Source organism: Phyllobates terribilis, unplaced genomic scaffold (genome assembly GCF_046119375.1).
Source record: "Phyllobates terribilis strain yellow unplaced genomic scaffold, ASM4611937v1 Scaffold_8__6_contigs__length_399053987, whole genome shotgun sequence".
Taxonomy (NCBI): Eukaryota; Metazoa; Chordata; class Amphibia; order Anura; family Dendrobatidae; genus Phyllobates; species Phyllobates terribilis.
Genome location: NW_027362768.1, coordinates 154,632,648 through 154,654,638, shown reverse-complemented (window position 1 = coordinate 154,654,638; position 21,991 = coordinate 154,632,648). Strand labels below are relative to the sequence as shown.

General features: G+C 43.1%; 1 protein-coding gene across 1 annotated transcript in view; it reads right to left on the bottom strand.

Moving 5' to 3' along the window:
* Positions 1-20,448, bottom strand: part of STIL (STIL centriolar assembly protein) — a 35,454-nt gene extending 15,006 nt beyond the window's left edge. The window contains exons 1-11 of the mRNA XM_073643523.1: positions 20,235-20,448; positions 17,127-17,212; positions 15,226-15,333; positions 14,117-14,229; positions 9,388-9,572; positions 6,953-7,200; positions 3,618-3,701; positions 2,938-3,024; positions 1,932-2,079; positions 1,741-1,850; positions 1,511-1,625 (exon numbers count right to left, since the gene is read on the bottom strand). Coding sequence (XP_073499624.1) covers positions 1,511-1,625; positions 1,741-1,850; positions 1,932-2,079; positions 2,938-3,024; positions 3,618-3,701; positions 6,953-7,200; positions 9,388-9,572; positions 14,117-14,229; positions 15,226-15,333; positions 17,127-17,209 — 1,281 coding nt within the window. The 5' untranslated portion in view covers positions 17,210-17,212; positions 20,235-20,448. The remainder of the gene's footprint in view (positions 1-1,510; positions 1,626-1,740; positions 1,851-1,931; positions 2,080-2,937; positions 3,025-3,617; positions 3,702-6,952; positions 7,201-9,387; positions 9,573-14,116; positions 14,230-15,225; positions 15,334-17,126; positions 17,213-20,234) is intronic.
* Between the last annotated feature and the right edge of the window lie 1,543 nt (positions 20,449-21,991).

Here is a 21,991-nt window from a genome sequence, read left to right as displayed (position 1 = left end):
CAATCATGGAGGAGGAATGCTCTCTTGAGAGTTCTCACCAAAAGAGATGTCTGCAAATTGTTCCAAAACGTAAGATGGTTAAGTGATTTTACCTAGTTGAGTTGCCACATAAATCGCACTTTTATACCTCAATACCCCATGATATTGCCATTAATGCTCTATAATTTTATCTCTCTAAATATAATGATAACTCCTATGATTTACGTCCTAATATTTTTGTTACGCAGTTTCTCATGACTCGCATTTTTTTCCCTTTGATAATGAATTTTTTTTTTTTTTTTTCAATGCAGGGGAGTCTCAATGAGAGCCAAGTATTCACCTTCATCGGTGAATTTGGTAATGTCTTTCTGGGAAGAATGCTCCCTCTACAGTAGCGATAATCCATTTGTCTCCCATTTGTTCTGGTATGGTAGATACATAGACGATTTGCTTTTCATTTGGAGAGGCGAGGTGTCTGCCATTCTGGAATTTGTACAATACCTCAATAACAATCACTGTAATGTGTCTTTTATATCTACTGTGTATTCTTCCAAAATTTCCTTCCTAAATTTACAATTGGAGGATGTATATATGTGATAAATCTATTCTTACGTCTGCATTTTCCAAACCATTATCTGGCAATACTATTTGTCATGCTCGTAGTAGTCATCCTAAGAACAGTCAAAACAATTCCAGTAGGAGAAGTTACACGTATTAAGAGGAATTGCAGTAATAGCAATAAATTGGCTCAAGAATTAGAATATTCCGTGGACAAACTAAAAAAAAAAAAAGGGAGGTTACCCTGGAGTTTGGATAGGGCCTCTAAGGCCACTGCCCCTCTGTCAGTATTATTTCTCAGGAGTGGGAGCCAAAACCAGGTGAGGAACAATCAGAGAAAAGGTGTAATTGAAACAAGTCACCAATTCTGCATTTATTACCCACTCCTGAGAAAAAATACTGACCGAATACTGATAGTGGGGCCGTGGCCTAATATTGTATAGCATAAGACGCGACAATTTCTTAGAAGAGCTAAATCTGGTGATATTACAAAGCCATTTTTGTCCTTATAGTTTAGTCCCCAATTCAACCAAATTAAAAGGGGAATTTACAATTGCTCATTTTGCCTTTCTACCCAGTTAATTCTTCAGTTTTCCATTAGGTCTATGACATCACGTGATAAAAGGATTCAGCTGGTCTGATTTTAAAGATCGATGTAGAAACAGGAGGTCAACTTTCCCTGTATGACTCATCAGTCACTGCAAAAGTCCCTGGCAGGGGGAGGAGGAAGCAGCTGAGTCAGGAGTTGAAGAGGGGAATGATAAATGCAGGGACAAGAGACTTCCTGTTTCTACATAGAGCAGAGAAGAGAGAAGAATTCAACCTCTTTACCATTTCCCGATGTTCCCTTCAGGGCCGGGACTATTTCTTCACCATGATCCTCGAGAAGGCAGACAGACATAAGAGATGAAAGTTTGGAAGTTGCACAATATTTACTTGACACATTTTATTGCATGGGCATCACTGCTTTTACCTGCTGAAAGGATGGGTGAGGGCGAGGAGAAGGCCTAGGAGAAAAATCCTCATCTTCTACGCCAGAATCATGGTCGCTCACTGATAATTTACTGGGAGACGTGTGTGGTTTGAATCTGGAAGAGTGTATATAAAAAAAATAACAGAATGAGGAACCAGCAAATCCATCCCATGGGCATCAGAAAAAACACTAATATTACTGAAAAAAGTAAGGCATGTCAAGAAACTCACACAGCTGCTGACATAGTCTTGGAGACCTCATTAAACAGGTAAGCTTCTGCATTCTGGGTCTCGGTGGAAAGCTCAAATTGAAGGTGCGACTGCTTTGAAGGTTCCACATTCTGAAAATAATAATAATAATAATAAAATTCCTCCTTCTAAAGACTTGTAAAGGGACTTATTCATTGTAAGTGGTCGCTTACTTTAAAGAGATGTAACGCATCTTTACACGTCAGCAACTGAAAGCCGAGCGGGTCGTGGCCAATGCACGGAAGGCACTCGTAGTATTCTGGCTCCTTGTGCGTGAGCGAATACAGGACTATGAGGAAACTGCCAGACTCCGACAGTACCCTAGGAGGAGAGAAAAAAAAAAAAAGTTTATTTATTTAATAGCATGCAATATAGAACAAGTAAAAAGGTTAAGAGGTCCGAGCAACACATTCAGAGTGGGCGTAAAACGTAGAGGGAACTGCCAGAGACGCTGCAAGTTTATCCTTGTGAGATAGTACTTTGTAAAATATGTGGCAGGACAGGGATCTAACAACTTATGTGCTGAAAAGAAGGACAGAAAATAAGAAATAATGTCACATGCGTCAGGACATCACTCCTGTTGGCAATATCAGGTACTCATTGAGTGTTTCAGTAGCTGGACTCCCATGGTGACCAGCTAATTGTGAGAAGAAAGAAAGTCCAGCACTGGACATAGATGAGTTCTAAGAGTATCTTCGGCATGCTCGTATATTATGTTCGAGTCCCTGTATCTTCATGATTTCCGGCTGTTAGTGAATCCTCACATGTGTTGAGACTGACTAACAAACAGGCAATCCCTACATGTGTTGAGGATGTCTAACAGCCGCAAATCAGGCAGACGCAGAGACTCGAATATAATATATGAGCACGTTGAAGATACTTGGATAACACCCGAGCATGCTAGGTTAAGCGAACGTGCTCGGACAAGGGTTATCACTAGTAACAACCAGTCCTAGATTTCCTATCGGATAAGCGTGTCGCCTCACAGTACCGAGCGAGGAGTGAACTCTGCAGTAGCCATGAGCTGAAAATATTTCCCTTCTAATCGCTGGGGCCACAATTTTCACACATGGGGTTTGACTGGATAAGTTGCAAATTCAACTCCGGTTGCAATAAGTCCAGGAAACACCTAACGGATAACACTAAGGTTAGGCAGGAAAAGACCAAGTCAGCACTCACCTTTCTTTAATTAAAGAGCTGTACATGTAGCGCAGAGCGCTCGCCCACACCTGAGGACTGTGGATGTGTGTGATGCCACTCAGCCAACTGCAGGGAAGAAGCAGAGGATGCCATCAGCGCGGCCAAGGAACATAATTACAGAGTACAAGCTATTAACAGATTCCTAAGTGGCCGCAGGTCTTCTACCAATCACAAACTCACCTTACTTAAAAGGGGTATTCCCCAAGATCCTATCCCAATATGTAGTAGGAATAATAATAATAATATTACTATTAGCAAATGCCTCCAATTAGAAATGTAGTATAGTTCTTCTGATTCGCTATGTCGCTTACCCCATGTGCAAGGCATTGCAGTAGCTTAGGTATACATGATTACGACCACTAACTGTCAACTGTCACTATATGAGTGGCCGTAACCATGGATACCAAAGCTACTGCAATGCCCTGCACATGGGGTAAGCGACACAGCGAATCAGAAGAACTATACAAAATTTCTAACTAAATGTATTTTCTAATATTATTACACCTACTCCATATTGGGAAAAGATCTTGGAGATTGAATGAGTCCTTAAAGGGGACAGTGCAGTCTAATGTCGATGTGTTTTGAATTATTAAATAAAAAAAAATAAAATAATAAAATATACATATAAGCTGTACATTTTTGACATACTGAGAACTTACATTCCTACAAGTGGTAATGTGTAAGCCTTGGGGTCAGATTCAAGTACAAGGAGAAGCTTCCTAGTCTGATCCATCGTCAAATACCTAATGAACAAAAGACAAAAAAAATAAAAATAAAATAATTCTCTCCTTATATACAATTTCTATATAAAAAATGTCACACGCACCAAGTACACAACAGACTCATTTGCTCTGAGCGAGGCGTTGTACCAAAAACTGCAGCTTGTGAACTCGGCCCCACAGAAACTGCCATTCCACATGGTTCAATACTTTAGCATATGATTTACTAAGAAAGATATTCCAGGTAAAGGTTAAAATAGTTTAAAAATAAATTAAGTCAATAAAAACCACAAATTCCGACGATTTTTGGAGTTTTGTTTTTAGGACATTCAGGCTTCGGTCAGACGGCCATATATGCTCGCATGTGAGAGAATCGGGCCAATACCGCGAATGAGACTCGGTTCAGAGCGTGATCCGAGCGTCACCCGAGCGTGATCCGAGTGTCACCCGAGAGTAATAGCAAATACCTCCAATTAAAAATGTAATATATTTTTTCTGATTTGCTATGTCTCTTTCCTTACGTGCAGGCATTGCAGGACCTTAGGTATCCATGATTACGACCACTAGCAACTAGCGAACTGTCACTAAATCAGTGGACGTAACCATGGATACCTAAGGTCCTGCAATCTCAATCTGCGCATGCGCCATCTCTAGCGGTCATTTTCCTGAAGTCCACCGTAGTGAAAACAACGGGAAGTGCGGGGACTCCGCCATTTTCTGAAAGCCTGGTGCAAGCCGCAACCTGCACTGGTGAGCACCCCCTGTCTCCCAGCCCAGGGCCCGCAGCATCGCCCCACTCCTGCCACTTCATGCAGCAGCCTGTGACCCAGATGCCCCTCAGACCACCCTCCCACCCGGTAAGCTGCTCTAAAATCGGACTATAAAAGGCGCGCATTTTATTACAAAATTTTTTTTCCTATATTCCTCCCCAAAATTTGGGGTGTGTCTTATAGTCTGCAAAATACGGTAAATTTATGGGATCAAATAACTGAAAATTGTCATGTGCATATGTATTCACCCCTTTTGCTATGAAGCCCCTAAAAATTTCAGGTGCAAGCAATTACCTTCTCCAGTCACATGACAGGACGTTCGCCTGTGTGCAGTCTAAGGGTCATATGTCTGTCAGTATATACACTTTACCTTTTCTGAAAGGCCACAGAGGCTGCAACACCATTAACAAGAGGCACCACTAACCAAACACCATGAAGACCAAGGAGATCTCCAAACAACACCATCAAGACCAAGGAGATCTCCAAACAACACCATCAAGACCAAGGAGATCTCCAAACAACACCATCAAGACCAAGGAGATCTCCAAACAACACCATCAAGACCAAGGAGATCTCCAAACAACACCATCAAGACAAAAGGAGATCTCCAAACAACACCATCAAGACAAAAGGAGATCTCCAAACAACACCATCAAGACAAAAGGAGATCTCCAAACAAGTCAAGGACGAAGTTGTTGAGAAGTACAAGTCAGGGTTAGGTTATAAAAAATATCCCAATCTCTGATGATCCCGCGGAGCACCATCAAATCCATTATCATCAAATGGAAAGAACATGGTGCCACAACAAACCTACCAAGAGAGGGCCGCCCACCAAAACTCTCAGCCCGGGCAAGGAAGGCATTAATCAGAGAGGCAGCACAGAGACCAAAAGGTGACCCTGAAGGAGCTGCAGAGTTCCCAAGCAGAGACTGGAGTATGTGTCCATACGACCACAATAAGCCGTACACTCCATAGAGGTGGACTTTATAGAAGAGTGGGCAGGAAAAAAAAGCCTTTACTTACACACAGAAATTGTAAGGCTTGTATTGAGTTTGCCAAAAGACATGTGGAAGACTCACCAAATGTATGGAGGAAGGTGCTGTGGTCAGATGTGACCAAAAGTGAACTTTTCGGCCACCAAGGTAACCAAGCCTAGGAGAGGATTCACATTAGGATAGGTTCCCAGCAAAGAGAAGTGCCTTATCAAGGCTGCTGGGTATACATGAATTGGCCAATTTAAGCGTTAAGTATTCTAATTTTTTCCTATTTTATAGAGCAGTGATACAATTCAAATTTCATATTTTCGTGCTATAGCGCTACAGAGTGCAACTTTGGTTGTTGGCAAGGTAAACGCTATGTCTGGCGCCAAACCAACACAGCTCGTCCTCCCCTCCTCCCACCCCAAGAACACCATCCCCACAGTGAAACATGGTGGTGGCAGAATCATGCTGCGTGGATGTTCTTCGGCAGTTGGGACAGGAAAAATGGTCAGACTCAAAGGGAAGATGGATGGTGCAGAATATATGGATATTGTTGAGATAAACCTGTTTCAGTCAGTCAGTGATTTGAGACTGGGATGGAGGTTCACCTTCCAACAAGACAAACATATAATATATATGTTGCCATATTCCAAGACTCAGAACTTTAATTTTCCATTGACTGCTTGTATCTTGCATGCAGAGCCTTAGTTTTTATTGACACTTTTTCTTTTGTACCTCAAATTGTATTGATCACTTTATATTGGAGTTTTTATGGTAGTTAAGGCAACTTTGGCGTTTGGATTATAAAATAAACACACACACACACCATATGGATTAAATTATTTGAGATTTTGATATATTGGATTTTACAGATGCAGCAATTGCCTATATGTTTATTTTTTTCTTCAAATTGGAGAATGGGGGTGATGATTTGAAAGGTTTTATATATTTTTTTACACTGCAGTTTTTAGAGGATGAAAAAAAAAAAAAGTATAGAAAATTAAAAAAAAAAAAAGTGTGTGAATCAAACTTTACTACTTGTTATTCTAAATAGTAAGAGTTACAATTAAAAGGAAACAAAGAGAAAAATTAAAAGGCTGCATGATTTAAGTAAAAATTCTGCACATAGCCAGTGGTCTTCAGCGCACTCCCAAGCCAAAATAATTTAGCAAATAAGCAATAATTATGTGAAGCAGGAACTGTGTAAATGGAAGCAACGTACTTGAGGTTGTCAGTGATGTTTTATCTTGGGCATGTCATTGCTGCTACCATAAGTAGACCCCGGCCCTAATATATATTTGCCTATTTCTCAGACTCCTTAAAACTTTGCAAAAAACACTTTGGTCTAGATGCACTCAACATAAACCACATCTCGGAAACATGGAAATAAGTGCCTGGTAAATAGAAACAAACAAGTGTCTTAAAAACACTTTGCGGCGGCGGTCAGGAGGACAAGCAGATGTCGAGCCGCGCCAGTACGATTTGGATTTTTTATTAAAGAACACTCAGAATAAAAGAAGCTTACCCGCATTTGTGTGTTCCTTGAAGCTGGGCAATATTATTGTGACTGCTCAGGTTCCTGGCGAGGGCCGTGGGTATAATTGGGACAGGCTTTATGGGAGTACTTTCAAATGTATTCGCCACGGTGACAGCCGCCCAGCGAAGATCAAAGTGAAGATTGTCCATGTTCTCCGAGTAAGTGATATGAGCTCTCACAGTGAGCAATTTGGAGAGATCCAAGGCTTCTTTGCTGTGAAGATGACTCTGAAGACCCTTAAAAAAAAAAAATTTAATAAATAAAATAATTCCTTTTTCATCTGAGAAACAATACAATTAAAGCCTGACGACGGCAATTTCTATCTCGTTCCTACTTGACATTCAGAAAGGAAAAGATCGGCCTTGTACGTAAAAACAGAGGGAAGAAGAAAAGGAACCAAATAATCCCGGCAAAGACAAACACTAGATCACAGCAATAATAAAGGAAAATGGAGGAGCCAAAACCCCCCCAGACTGTAGAGAATATTTATTCCACTATCAGCCGACAGTAGTAACTGGTCCAGTGTGGGGGGGCACCACGCAAGGGGGGGCTTGATCCCCACCACGCAAAGTGAGGGGGGGGGGGGGGGCTTGATCACCACCACGCAAAGTGAGGGGGGGGGGGGGGCTTGATCCCCGCCCATTGTCTTGTTTATTGGACTGCATACAGGCATAACTGAGGCAGGCTTTTAGTTCAGGGCAGGCAGGCCAGTGGACAACGGCAGCAACAATGCATGCTGGGAAGTGAGTGGGAAAGAAGTTCCGGCTTCTATAGTGCTGGCAGAATGCCAAAGAAGGATTCTAAGTCAGAAATCGTGTATGGAGAGCATGAGAATCAGGAGAGTTCCTGGACATAATGCTTTTGGTACACATTCCAGTGCATTATTTTGTGAGGATGAGGGAAGTAAGGCCATGCTTTACTAAGGGTACAGATACAAATCCTGTCCTATCTGAAGAGGGTCTGTAGCACGGCCATCCTGACCTCACTAATTTGTGAGTACATTTGCAGTGAAGACGACACAAGAGGAGTGGATGATGATAAGGACAGCAGAGAACAATGCAGATCAGATTCATATAAAACCTGACATCAGACAACAGGTGTCCCCCTATGTGGACACACAAGAAAATCTGTCAGTCAACTGGCACGGGACAGAGAGAAGCCGGCTGTGGACCTTCCTTGGACTAGTCATCCAAGACAGTCTCCGGACGACTTCTTAAAGCATGTTTAATCTAAAAAGCAGCAGTGTGTAGAGAACCTCCACAATCACTCTGCATCATTGAAGAGGAAGTTTCCTACTGTTCTCAGCCAGAGCAGTTCTCTCCGTGATCGGGATAGCCGTTGTGTTAAAGGTGTTGGCCACTACTTTAACATGGATGGCTTATCTTTAGGATAGTTCATTAATGTCTGATTGGTGGGGGAGCGACACCCTGCTCCCCTGTCAATCAGCTGTTCCCGGTGTCGGCAGTGGCTTGAACTGCTCAGTTGCGGAGCAGCACAGCACAATCGATGGTATAGTAGCCGAAGCCGGGTCCTGCACATCCGCCCCCTATTCAAATCAATGCAGTAATAGGCCACTATACAGTCCACAGAGCAGAGCGGTGCTGCTCCGTAACTGAGCAGCTCTGGACGCCCCCAACACCGGGAACAGCTGATCGGCAGGGGTGCTGGATGTTGCTTCCCACCAGACATTAATGACCGATCCTAAAGATAAGCCATCAAGGTCATTAAAGTCCTGGGCAACCCCTTTAATGTTCTCCTCAATCACAGGATGCTACTTTCGGACTATGAGAAGCACAATCTTTTTAGCAAGATTTTTTTTTTTTGCAAAAAAGTGGATCTTACAGTAAAAAACAAACAAACAAAAAAAAAATCCCACACAACAGTATTTTAAATATTTAAATCTGCTTGGGTGGTCGTCTTTTATTGCTCCTCTCCTGGTCTAAGCCTGGGGCATAACAAACTTGGGTGTGTCAGTGACGTGATGAGGGGGCCAGAGGTCGCAATACAGATTTTACAGCAGGGTAAAAACGCTTCTCTTGATATTTTTGAGGAGTATTCCTAGCCAAGGAGGAGCCTGTAATTTGCAGTAATTAGGGAAACATAGGCACATATTGCCATGTCTCCCCATAAAGGTATCCAAGCCTGTCATCTCCACCAACTCTCCCCCACCACAATCTATCCCCAACAGTACCCCCACCCAGGGAAATCTCTGCCGCGCGGGGCACCAAGCTGCTATCCTAATTACCCTTTCTGTTGCCTAATTCCCCTCCATATTTTACATTTCCTCAACAACGCAGTTGTATGCCGCTTTACAAAGCTTTTAAGTCACTTGATTTTTCTATGAAATTCTATGGCTTTGGGAATTTGCAAATCAGACAAAACAAACTGTTACAGAGAAGATCATAATTGATCAACCAATCTACCTTAAATGCGGCTGTGAAGTCCTCGGCTGTGTGCAGCGCAGCGCCCCCTGCAGTTTCCTGCAGACAGACCGTGCACGGAATAGAAATATCTCCAGGTACAAGAGCGGAGGGAACCTTCCCTTCAACGCCCGACTTCTCGCGGCCAGGATCAAAGCGGTAGATTGTTAGCGTTACGCCTTCTTCATCTAAAGAAAAGAAGAACAAATATAAAAGATCTCATACAAATCCAAATTCTATCCCCATCACTTACTGCAGACGTCTCCAGGTATTCAGCAACGTCCATAAACCTAGGCAGGACATACACGAGACGGCTCCTGACAGCGGCAGCTCTTACAGGCATAAGATCTACTCTACAATATGGAACGGAACACCTCCTGGGAATATTACACATCTCTGCAGTTTACAGTTTTAGGTTGGTTTCACAAAAACAAATTAAAAATAAAATAAAAAAAGGTTTATCGTGGCATTTGTGTAAGCTCAGATGGACGAGTCTTTAAAAAAAAAAAAAAAAAATTATATATATTTTTTTACAAACTGAAAACGGGAATCTGTCATTAGGTTTTTGCTATGAAATCAGAGAAGCGAGATTTAGGAGCAGAGACCTTGATTCCAGCGATTTATCACTTACTGGGCTGCTTGCTGCAGTTTTGATACAATCCCTGTTTTCTCTGCTGCAGATCTCATAATGCTGAGCTCTGTATAACCCCTCCTACACCACTGATTGGTAGCTTTCTGACAACGTACAGTGTAAACAGGAAGCAGCCAATCAGTGGTGGGGGCCTTGCACGCCACCTAGTCCTGTAGTAATAATCTCCTGCTGATAAAACACTGATAGTATTGAAACTAAAGCGCACATCCTATTAAGTGACCCATCTCTGGAATCAGGGTCTCTGCTCCTACATCCTGGTGTTCTCAAATTAAATAGCACAAACATTTATTCAAGGATATTTTTAACTTTGTATCGTCATTTAAACCCCTAAGTGTAATAGAAAATATTAACCCACTCCAGTGAGGTGGCATTCACCCCTTTACCTCTCACACAAAATTTCCAGTAGGAAAAAGAGCTGACATTCTAAGCTGCATTGAAATAGAATTGTTGAGTTGACATGGAGGAAATTAAATATAGCTGGGAAAGGAAGAGAATATCTAACACCTTTGGATACCTATTGTGCACTCCAGGATGAGCTTCCATTCACCAGAACATGTTTGGCAGATGCTGAGGCACCGGTGAAAAGTTATGAATATTGGGGTTTGTATTGATCCAATACTGATGGGACATACATCTTCAATTTCAGGACTAATCAAGGAAGAGTATACTTATTTTTTCATATCTGTAACCCCAGCCTATAAGCCCCAAATTAATAGTGGGCAGATCGCTGACAACAGCCATATCATTTTTGGTCTCTGGGTAACTGTAAAATCACGATAAAAAAATATGACAGAGATATGGAATGTCTGTGAATGTCAAGAGTAAAGATATTGTTAATATCACAATTTTCTGACACTGAAGCCACATCCTCTGACCAGCCCTGCTATGAGTCATAAAGGGGGTGGGGTGGGTGTAACTTAGGTGCTGATAAAAGGTCAGGGCGAATTATGATCTGGGCTCTACGTAGGAAGATACAGATCAGTGTAGGCAGGAGGCACGTTTATGGATGTTTTCCATAGGTTTGCTTCCATCCGTTAAGCTGACTCATCTCTGGGATCAGAGTAATAAGTTATTTTTGTCTTGTTTATTGTATGTAATTGTATATGCTGTAGTGTTTTGTACCCTTTATAAAAAGAAAAATATATATCCATCCCGCTGACAAAGACACGAACAGTCTATAATTTTGGATTCTATAAATCCCACCCCCCCCACAAAAAAACAAACCAACACATTGTATAAATTAGATAAGTTTATGCATTTTGCAGTAAGAAATAAGTATTTGATCCCCTACAAACCATTATGAGTTCTGGCTCCTACAGACCAGTTAGACGCTCCTAAGCCACTCGTTACTTCCATTAAAGACAGCAGTCTTACATAGTCACCTGTATAAAAGACTCCTGTCCACAGACTCAGTCAGACTCTAACCTCTACAACATGGGCAAGACCAAAGAGCTTTCTAAGAATGTCATGGACAAGATCATAGACCTGCACAAAGCTGGAATGTGCTACAAAACTATAAGTAAGACGCTGGGTGAGAAGGAGACAACTGTTGGTGTAATAGTAAGAAATGGAAGAAATACAAAATGACTGTCAATCGACATTGATCTGGGGCACAATGCAAAATCTCACCTCGTGGTGTATCTTTGATTAAGAGGAAGGTGAGAGATCAGCCGAAAACTACACTGGGGGGAGGGCGGGGCTTGTTAAGGATTTCAAGGCACCTGGGACAACAGTCAGCAAGAAAACCATTGGTAACACATGATGCCTAAAGGTTTAAAATCCTGCAGTGCCCACAGGGTATTCTCTTGATGAGCTTCAAGAGGTAGTCACCGGAAAAGGTTTTCTCTTCACAGGTGTGCCCTTGAGAGCACATGTGAGACTTGTTTGGGCTAAAGAACACAAGGAATGGACATTAGACCAGTGGAAATCTGTGCTTTGGTCTGATGAGTCCAAATTTGAGATCTTTGGTTCCAACCACCGTGTCGTTGTGCGACGCAGAAAAGGTGAACGGATGGACTCTACATGCCTGGTTCCCACCGTGAAGCATGGAGGAGGAGGTGTGATGGTGTGGGGGGTGCTTTGCTGGGGATTTATTCAAAATTGAAGGCATACTGAACCAGCATGGCTACCACAGCATCTTGCAGCGGCATGCTATTCCATCCGGTTTGCGTTTAGTTGGACCATCATTTATTTTTCAACAGGACAATGACCGCAAACACACCTCCAGGCTGTGTAAGGGCTATTTGGCCAAGGAGGAGAGTGATGGGGTGCTACGCCAGATGACCTGGCCAACAAGTGCTAAGCATCTCTGGGAACTCCTTCAAGATTGTTGGAAGACCATTTCCGGTGACTACCTCTTGAAGCTCATCAAGAGAATGCCAAGAGTGTGCAAAGCAGTCATCAAAGCAAAAGGTGGCTACTTTGAAGAACCTAGAATATAAGACATATTATCAGTCGTTTCACACTTTTTTGTTAAGTATATAATGCCACATGTGTTAATTCATAGTTTTGATGCCTTCAGTGTGAATGTACAATTTTCAAAGTCATGAAAATACAGAAAAATCTTTAAATGAGAAGGTGTGTCCAAACTTTTGGTCTGTACTGCAATATATATACATACACACACAAGGTTATCCAAAAGTAGGTGGACAGAAAGTGTAATAAGGTTATGAAGAAGGAGATTTATCAAACATGGTGTAAAGTGAAACTGGCTCACTTGCCCTTCGCAATCAGATTCTACTTTTCATTCCTCAACGTTTATAGTCGAAAACCAAAAAGTGTCAGTGATTTGAAAAATTACATAAGAGATGCATTTCAAGAAATTAATACCCAAAGAGACTTGTGCAAAACAGTTTGTGGAAGCGTAAGAGGCGACTTCAAAGCTGTGCAAATTGTAATGGAAAACAGTTTGAGCACCTGAGTTGATAAAATTTAAGGGCTTTTGTATTATTGTTCAGAATAAAATTTATTTGTCAATGTTATGCTTGTGTTAGTAAATATAATTTTATGTATAAATCAAAATAAATGTTATTATTTTCTGGTCACCTACTTTTGGACCACCCTATATATTTATTTATATTTACACTCCCCATCGTTCTGGATCAAATATAAAATGTAATAGTCCTGTTCCTTTTGTTGTGTAAATCGCACCCAGAAGCCATACGCTATTAGAAATCAGGAGTCCAGTCAGCCTATATAAAAAAAAAATGACTGGTGGTGGCAACTAATAATCTTTCTTGGGTTACTGTGGAGTTTGCAGTGACCGTACCAAGCTATATACATATATTCCATGCGTTGGAATCGGAGTTGTATATACCATGCGCTCACTGTTCGTTTCCCAATAACCGGCCTTAGTGGAAATGGCCTGCGGCCTTCTCCGTTAATCATCAGTCAATTGCTTTATTGTCCGGACGATAGGTGGCAGCAGAGACCTGTTCGTGACAAAAAGATAACCGTGGGTGGATCTGCGTGACCTCTCAGGCGGAGATCTTTGACACTACATATACAGTTTTTGCACAAAAAAATAATTGCATCCGCTGGACAGATAATGTTCATTTGTTTCGTGGCTGGAGAGTTTATAAAATTCAGCATTATTGGCCGCACATTGTATACAGCAGATGTGCTGCTGATAACAATACTGTAGGGGGACAGAACGATCGAATACTATCATTATTCGTCAGTCAGTAAATAAGAACAGATTTACTTGTATATAGTTGATCAGCGGTTATTAACTAAATACATCATTAGCCAGCTGCTCTTATAGATGGTTATTTTGTGCCTATTGATGACGGATGCAACAAACAAAATGTCAAAACATCATGTGAGCAGAGCCTTTCCACATTAGTCTATGAGAAGATGTAGTGTATGAGCCAGGACAGACGGCGAAGGTCTCAAATATATCACAATGGAGGCCGAAAGGAAAAAGCAGGACCATTGTGACTATATAGTGGTAGATAAGATAATGGAGGTGTATATCATGGGATACTCCCGATATACATTAGATGTAGGTATAGACCACAATCTCCTGATGAGATTTGTAAAATGACAAATAAAAACTATTGAAAATAAGTGATAACGAACCATCATCCACCGCAAAAGATCCAAGGAAGAAGCCACTGAACAATTTTCTCTCCGTTTTGGCGTGGCGATAAGACAGCCGTAACGCTTTTTCAGACAGGAACAGACGAGGATTCCTAGAATATCAAAAAGAGAAGATAAATTAATTCAAGATACCACAGGTCAATAGGGCATGAAAACCAAAATTACCAGTAGTTAAATGGCTCGTTCAGCGCAGAACTCTTCTAGCGCTAGAATAACATTTTTTATTCCCAGCACTTACAGGTTGTCGACTTTCTATTCTCTCCAGATATAGAGAAGTGTCTACAGCCCATGGGGTGAAGATAGAGACTGAATGCAACCAAAGCTCTGTTCACAATAGGGTCATGGCTTCTATTTCTCAAATGGATGCATGAGAATCCCAACAGATGTCATAAACCAGGGTCCATTAGAATTTTGCAATTTTTTTTTTCTTTACAGAAAGAACAGCTCTACAAGATGTCTAATTTTTGCAGTCAAAGATTTCTAAAAGCACAATGTGAATCCTAAGACTGGATCCCCAACGTTCACTTCTCATGGCTTCCTCTGTAGCAGCATACAGTTACCCATAGGATGCAGGCTCCAAATCCCCTTCTCCATCCCACAAAATGATTATAGAATAGTGCAGCAGAATCTTCTCTGCTGTATGGGCAGAGAACAAAGTAATAGCGACGCGCCACATTTTTTGTTTTTATCGGATCAGTGTGGACCTGTGGTCACGTTTCTCACAAACACTGAGTTTTTATGAAGCATCCAACAAAAAGACACTGGAAAAAGAAGGGTGAAAGCAAATTTACAGATGCACAAACTTATCCTACACTAATCCAAGCAGTCACTGTAAAATCCGGGCTCTGAGTCCCAGGTGGGAAATCTGCAGCGAAGTGGGATGAGACGATACAATAGATTACCTTGTGTTCTGAAGATCTCTGGTAATCACCTGGTGATGGCGGCCGTACTGATGCCAGCTCACCCAGGATATATACACAAGATGCAACTTGTATGTATAATTCTCTTTCAGGTCATACAAGGTAGCAGAAGTGATAATCCAGATAGCACACATGGAATGAGAATGAATGTCTGCATTACGGCTATACCTGTAATAGCTGAAATGTAATCCGATGGGATCTCCCATGGGGGTTGAATCCCAGAGCACCGTCTTCGATGGAGGGAAATTAATTGGGAGCATCCTGTTAGACATATTCCTAAACATAATGAGATAAAAAGTTTAAAAAAAAAATGAAAATTTGGATGCAATTTCCCATATTATCAAGTTTGCAAATGTGTAAATGGAGAGAGAGGGAATTGGAAGAAAAAAGGCACATTATTGAGAAGCTTAAACACCTTGAACAGATGTGGGGGAGGGACTGACAAGTAACAGGTCTCCATCCATCTGTCTGGTCTACACGTACAATATATAGCGTGAAGTCATTGACAGCAGATAGGAGCTAATAGACTAGACAAGCCGGTGACCTCCGCAGTAACGCGGTGATAAAGTACAATATATGTCACCTACAAGTCAGATTGGACTGCCACCTGGTGCACATGTATGTCAGCCGCGATATGACTCCAGTACGCTGTGAGGTTGATGGAACAAGAATTATTATGAGACATTGGTGGAAGATTAATATGCATTAGGAGCAATCGGACGGCAGTGCACGGACTGGCCGGCGGCTCTCCCGACCCTAGCATGACAGCTGCATAGAAATACATGAAGCTCCGGTCTCACTCAAATTTACACAGCCATCTGACTGCGCCTTAAGTCCACATTGGGGCTAATTTACTAGCCTACATGCGCCAGAAATCTGGTTTAATTAGTGGCTTGAACCATCTTTATTTTTGCAGAGAAAAACTTTGATGAACCAGCGAGGAATCTTTCTTAAAAGCCTTCGACTTTATTTAACAAATTCACATATAAAAAAGAAAAAAAGTCGCAGCTGCTCATCCAATAGTGAGTCAAAATCAATAGCAAACGCGTTTAGGTCGCCTGAACCTTATTCATTGCAGAGGGTTTTTTGTTGTTTTTTTAAATTGCATGTACTGCGATCAGCACCAGCAGGGGACAATGATGAGAGTAGTAGTCTGATCCCGCAGTGTCCAACTGTAAAAATAAGAATAAAATAAAAAAAAAATCCTTATACTCACTTGTCCCAAGTGTCCCCCTCTGTAATCCATGCAACCGATCACTCAGATGAGCTGGGGAGAATGACTCCAGCAGCGAGCAGGCCCCTGGTCTGTGCTGAGCTCAGTGAGTGACAGGACACTGCTAGCTGAGCGCAGCTCCGGGGTTCGCTTGCTGCAGGAGTCATTCCCCCCGGCTCCTCTGCTGAACGGTCGCATGGAATACAGTGGGAGACACTTAGCACAGGTGAGCATAAGGATTCTTTTATTTTACAGGTGGGGAGACTGGGAGCAGACACTACTACTCTCACCATTATCCCCTGCTGGTGCTGATCACAGCACAGGCAGGGGACTATGATGAGGGCAACGTTTAGCACACGGCACTTGGGAACAGCGCTAAATGTACCGCTGATTCCCAAGCGCTGGTACGTGTGACACTGATGGCATCCGTGTGCGGTACGTGTTTACAAGGACCCATTGACTTGAATGGGTCTGTGTGATCGCGGCTGCCGGCCAAACATGGGCATGTCTACGTGTGGATCAACACGGTCCGTGGAGAGACACTGACATGAGCACAGACCCAGTCATTTGAATGGGCCTGCGTGTGTCAGTGTCTCCGGTACATGTGGAAAAGGTCACCACACGTACCGGGAATACGGACGCGTGAAAGAGGCCTAATGAAAGCTCCTTCAGCTGATTAGTGGCGGAGTACAATATATGTGCCTTAGTTAATTCATCCCTTTATGTGCAGCCTGCCACAAATACAATTGCTGAGTGGGGATAAACTGCAATACCAGACACATCCATTTGACAAAAGAGGCGCCTTTTCTGACGAGAGTTCAGCTCTAAAGCTCACAGAAGAGGTTGTGCATTTTACCTTATATTTATCTGATTTTCACCGGACATGGGGTTGGCATCCTTATGGTACTGCGAGTTCTTTATGCTCATTTTTGCACTCATATCCTAGAAAAAGAACAAAGCTATTAAAGCCACGGACAGCGGGTCATCTACTGAGCTGAAAGGCTTGTGCCGGCTCTGTGACCAGTAGCCATTCACTGGAAGAAGCAGAGATAGAAGCTGAAATATCTGACCCCGGGGAAAAGGGGAGAGGCAGGGAGACTAACAAAGTACATATAGGTCCCGTTCATAATTAGAGCCCCCCATGCACTTTAGATATGGGTCAACACAACCATCATTTGACCACTAGCAATTCACCCAGACTCCCATACACTGGAGTGCTCAGCTGGCCAAGCCAACAACAGCATCGACTAACTCAAATCGCTGCTGTGTAAGCACTTAAAGGGTTATTCCTGGAAAAAAAAAAAAAAGTTAAATATGCTAATAAAATCTTTGCCTTTCTGTAAAAATCCATAGTTGAAATTGTGTGTTAAAGAGCTGCAAGTGCAGTGGACGGGTGCTGCACCGACAGCTCTGCTCCTAATCTCCCTATTCCCTGCCTCTGAAACACGAGTGACCTGTCAGTCAGACAGGCAAGGGGCGGGGACTAGAGAAAGAAGGAGGAGCACTGTCAGTGCAGGCCACACCCACTGCAGTCGCAACTAATTAGCATACGATTTCAACAATAGATTTCTCTGAAGCAGCAAAAAGGATTTCTGCAAGAAAGGTGAGGATTTACTCAGCATTAAAGTGTCTTTACATACATGCCATTAGTTTGGGGTTTAAAATCCTCACAACAGGGTCTCTTTAAATCTCTGTGCAGCATGTACCCAGTGTCAGGTTACCTTTAAATGTAACCTGACACTGGGTACATGCTGCACAGAGATTTACCTTTAAATGTAGTAGTCCCCCTTGTAAAATAAAAATAACAGATACCTCCTGCACCAACGTTATGCAGCACGAACCCTGCAGACAATCAGTGGCCACTACTGGGCTGCTCTTCTCCGGGGGAAATGAGTGTGCAGCTGCCTGATAGTGGCCACTGATTGTCACATGAGCCCTGCAGACAATCTCATGTGAGCCCCGGCATTGCTGCAGGAGTAATCCGTTAGGCTGCGTGCCCACTATGGAATTTCCGCAGCAAAAACGCTTAAAAAACGCTTGGTAATACGTGCCCCATGGTCCCCAATGATAATCCGCATGTGCTATGCACATGCTGCGGAAATTTCCGCTGTGGATTATCACTGCGGAAAAATCCGCAGCATGTCCATTAATTTTGCGGACAAGCAGCGTAATTGCTGCCATTGACTTGCATTGAATCGCTTAATATCCGCATGACTACATGTGCACACGCGGATATTAAGCGATTCAATGTGCGGATGGTACCCGGGTCTGGAGAAGAGGAGACATTCCTCCAGACCCGGGTACCATAGTACCTGTTCAAAAAAAGAATTTAAAATAAAAAATAAAGATTATACTCACCTTCCGATGTCCCCCGGTCTCCTGTACGGTGCGTCCTGGCTCCCCGGTGGCTCGCGATGGTGTAAAAGGACCTTCCATGATGTCATTTAGTCATGTGACCGTCAGCGGTTGCGTAACCTGTCACATGACTAAATGACGTCATGGAAGGTCCTTTTACACCACCGCGAGTGGTACAAGAGACCGGACGCACCGGAGAGAAAACCGCGGGCCATCAGAAGGTGAGTATAATATAACCATGCCGGTTGCATGGATTTATATAGTGTGACCAAGTTGTCAAGCACTTTTCCAAGTGATGCTAAAATCGCTTGGAAAAGCGCTTGATAGGCTGTGTGCCCACGTAGCATTTTTCAAGCGTTTTTGATGCGGAATTTCCGCAACGTAAACGCTTGAAAAACGCTTGGTAACACGCACCCCATGGTCCCCAATGGGATTCCGCAAGTTCTATGCACATGCTGCGGATTTTTCCGCAGCGTTTATGCCGCGTTCAAAAATCCGCAGCATGTCATTTAATTTTGCGTTTCCGCAAGCAGAATTGCCTTTGTTCAATGCATAAAAAACGCAAGGCAATTCCGCATGTGAAAAACGCGTGATAAACGCGCGAAAAACGCGCGATAAACGCGTGCGGAATTCCGCATGCGTTTTTCCGGGAGAGGACTTGCATTTATGCAGCAGAAATTTTCTGCTTCATAAATGCAACGTGGGCACATAGCCAGCATATACGCTTGAAAAATGCTATGTGGGCACACAGCCATAACCCGCATGCAGAAATGCATGCAAAAAAACGCTTGACAAAAGCTTCTACCTGGCAGGAAAAACGCATGTAAAATCCGCATGCATTTCTCCTGCCAGGGAGAAGCAGAAAAAATATGCAGCATTTCTGCATCGTGGGCACATTATAGTTATTTTAAAAGTGGAACTACTTCATTTAAAAAGGGGGTGGTCCTGGTAGTAGATTACCCCTTTAGGCCACATTCACACATTCAGTATTTTACATCTGTATTTGTAAGCCAAAACCAGGAGTGGAACAGTCAAGAGGAAAAGTATAATAGAAACTCGTCACCACTTCTGTATTTATCACCCACTCCTGGTTATGGCTTACAAATACAGATGTAAAATACTGACCAAATACTGAACGTTGCTTAAAGTCTAAAATGGGGAAAAAAAAAAAATGTAAATGCAGAACTTTAATTTTTTTTGGGTGGCCACACCTCCTACATGGAATTCAATAAAAAAAATGATCAAAATAATATGAATACCAAAATAGCACCATTAAAAATGCAGTCTCATCATGCAAAAAAAAAAAAGTGTCCAGATCACACTGACGGAAAAATAGAACTTCTAAACCACTAAAAAAAATAAAAATAATAATAAAAATAACTACAAGCTTGGAGTTGCCCTAATTGCACAGACCTGGGGAATCATTATCATCAGGTCATTTTTGCCGCACAACAAACAATGCAACAACAAAAAAGGTATAATTGCTATTTTCTTCCCCTTTTCTGCAGTCAGGAAAGGGTTAAAGTGTAACACATATATATGTAGATACATATACACAGTCTGACCCCTCGGACGCCCCCAGCAGCTCCCGCACACAGTCCTCACTCACCTGGAGCTCCGCATTGATGCCGCACCTGTCTGCTCGTTACTCTGCCCTGCTCCCCTCCTCGGTGATGGTCCTGGGCGGCAGTGGTGGCGGCAGCTCCCGGGGAGGAGTCTCCGTGATAAACAATGACAGTTACCAGCCCCTCACACACCGCAGCCGTCAGCCGTAACTACAAATATGGCGCCAGCACGTCTCCAGGGCCCGGGACACTGCTCCCTCCCCTGAGCCAATCAGAAACCAGACACCAGTGTCTGACAGCCAATGAAATGCCGCCGCTCTGCAAGCAAACAGCCTATCCCAGGGACCCTATTCAAACAGCTAACGGCACGAAAGAGGAAGGGAGGATTCTGCGCATGCGCCCTGTTGACAGGGGAGTCTGGTTTCCTAGAAACAGGGAGACGCTCGATACAATGCGGTTACTATGTAGGAGCTGTCAGTAGTTATGGCGGGCGATGATTGCGTCGTGTGCACATGGCAGGATCATCTAATGCGTTCTTAATGAGTCTGTCCTCATCCATAAGTGTAGAGAAGCTAGGCATGAAGGATGGCTGACAAAGGTTACTGTGTTCATTGTGCTGTAAAAATGACTTGGGAAGATGATTTTCTGGGTCAGTACAACTACAGCGCAGAAATCCTGGCACTTACGGCCTCGGCTGCTATCACTGAGGTTATTAATGATCATCTGAGGAAGGTTCTGCCGCTGGATGCACTTGGGCAAATCATCAAGATCCGCTGCTGGCAGCTCCTGTGCAACTGTCAACCAATGACGTCCCGGATGTGCTCAGTGGGAGACAAGACACGTAGGCGGCTCATAGTAGCACGAGCAACATGCGGGCTGGTGTCATGTTGAAAACAGCTCCCAGGACACTTTGGAGAAATGGCCGCAACACGGGATCCCCGATAGATCCAGGATATAGAGACTGGATCCCCAATAGATCCAGGCTATAGAGACTGGACCCCCGATAGATCCAGGATTTATAGACTGGATCCCCAATAGATCCAGGATATAGAGACTGGATCACTGATAGATCCAAGATATAGAGACTGGACCCCCGATAGATCCAGGATATAGAGACTGGGTCCCAGATAGATCCAGGATATAGAGACTAGATCCAGGATATAGAGACTGGATCACCGATAGATCCAGGATATAGAGACTGGATCCCCGATAGATCCAGGATATAGAGACTGGATCCCTGATAGAGACTGGATCCCCAATAGATCCAGGATATAGAGACTGGATCCCTGATATATCCAGGATATAGAGACTGGATCCCCAATAGATCCAGGATATAGAGACTGGATCACTGATAGATCCAGGATATAGGGACTGGACCCCCGATAGATCCAGGATATAGGGACTGGATCCCCGATAGATCCAGGATATAGAGACTGGATCACTGATAGATCCAGGATATAGAGACTGGACCCCCAATAGATCCAGGATATAGAGACTGGGTCCCAGATAGATCCAGGATATAGAGACTGGGTCCCTGATAGATCCAGGATATAGAGACTGGATCACCGATAGATCCAGGATATAGAGACTGGATCACCGATAGATCCAGGATATAGAGACTGGACCCCCAATAGATCCAGGATATAGAGACTGGGTCCCAGATAGATCCAGGATATAGAGACTGGGTCCCTGATAGATCCAGGATATAGAGACTGGATCACCGATAGATCCAGGATATAGAGACTGGACCCCCGATAGATCCAGGATATAGAGACTGGGTCCTAGATAGATCCAGGATATA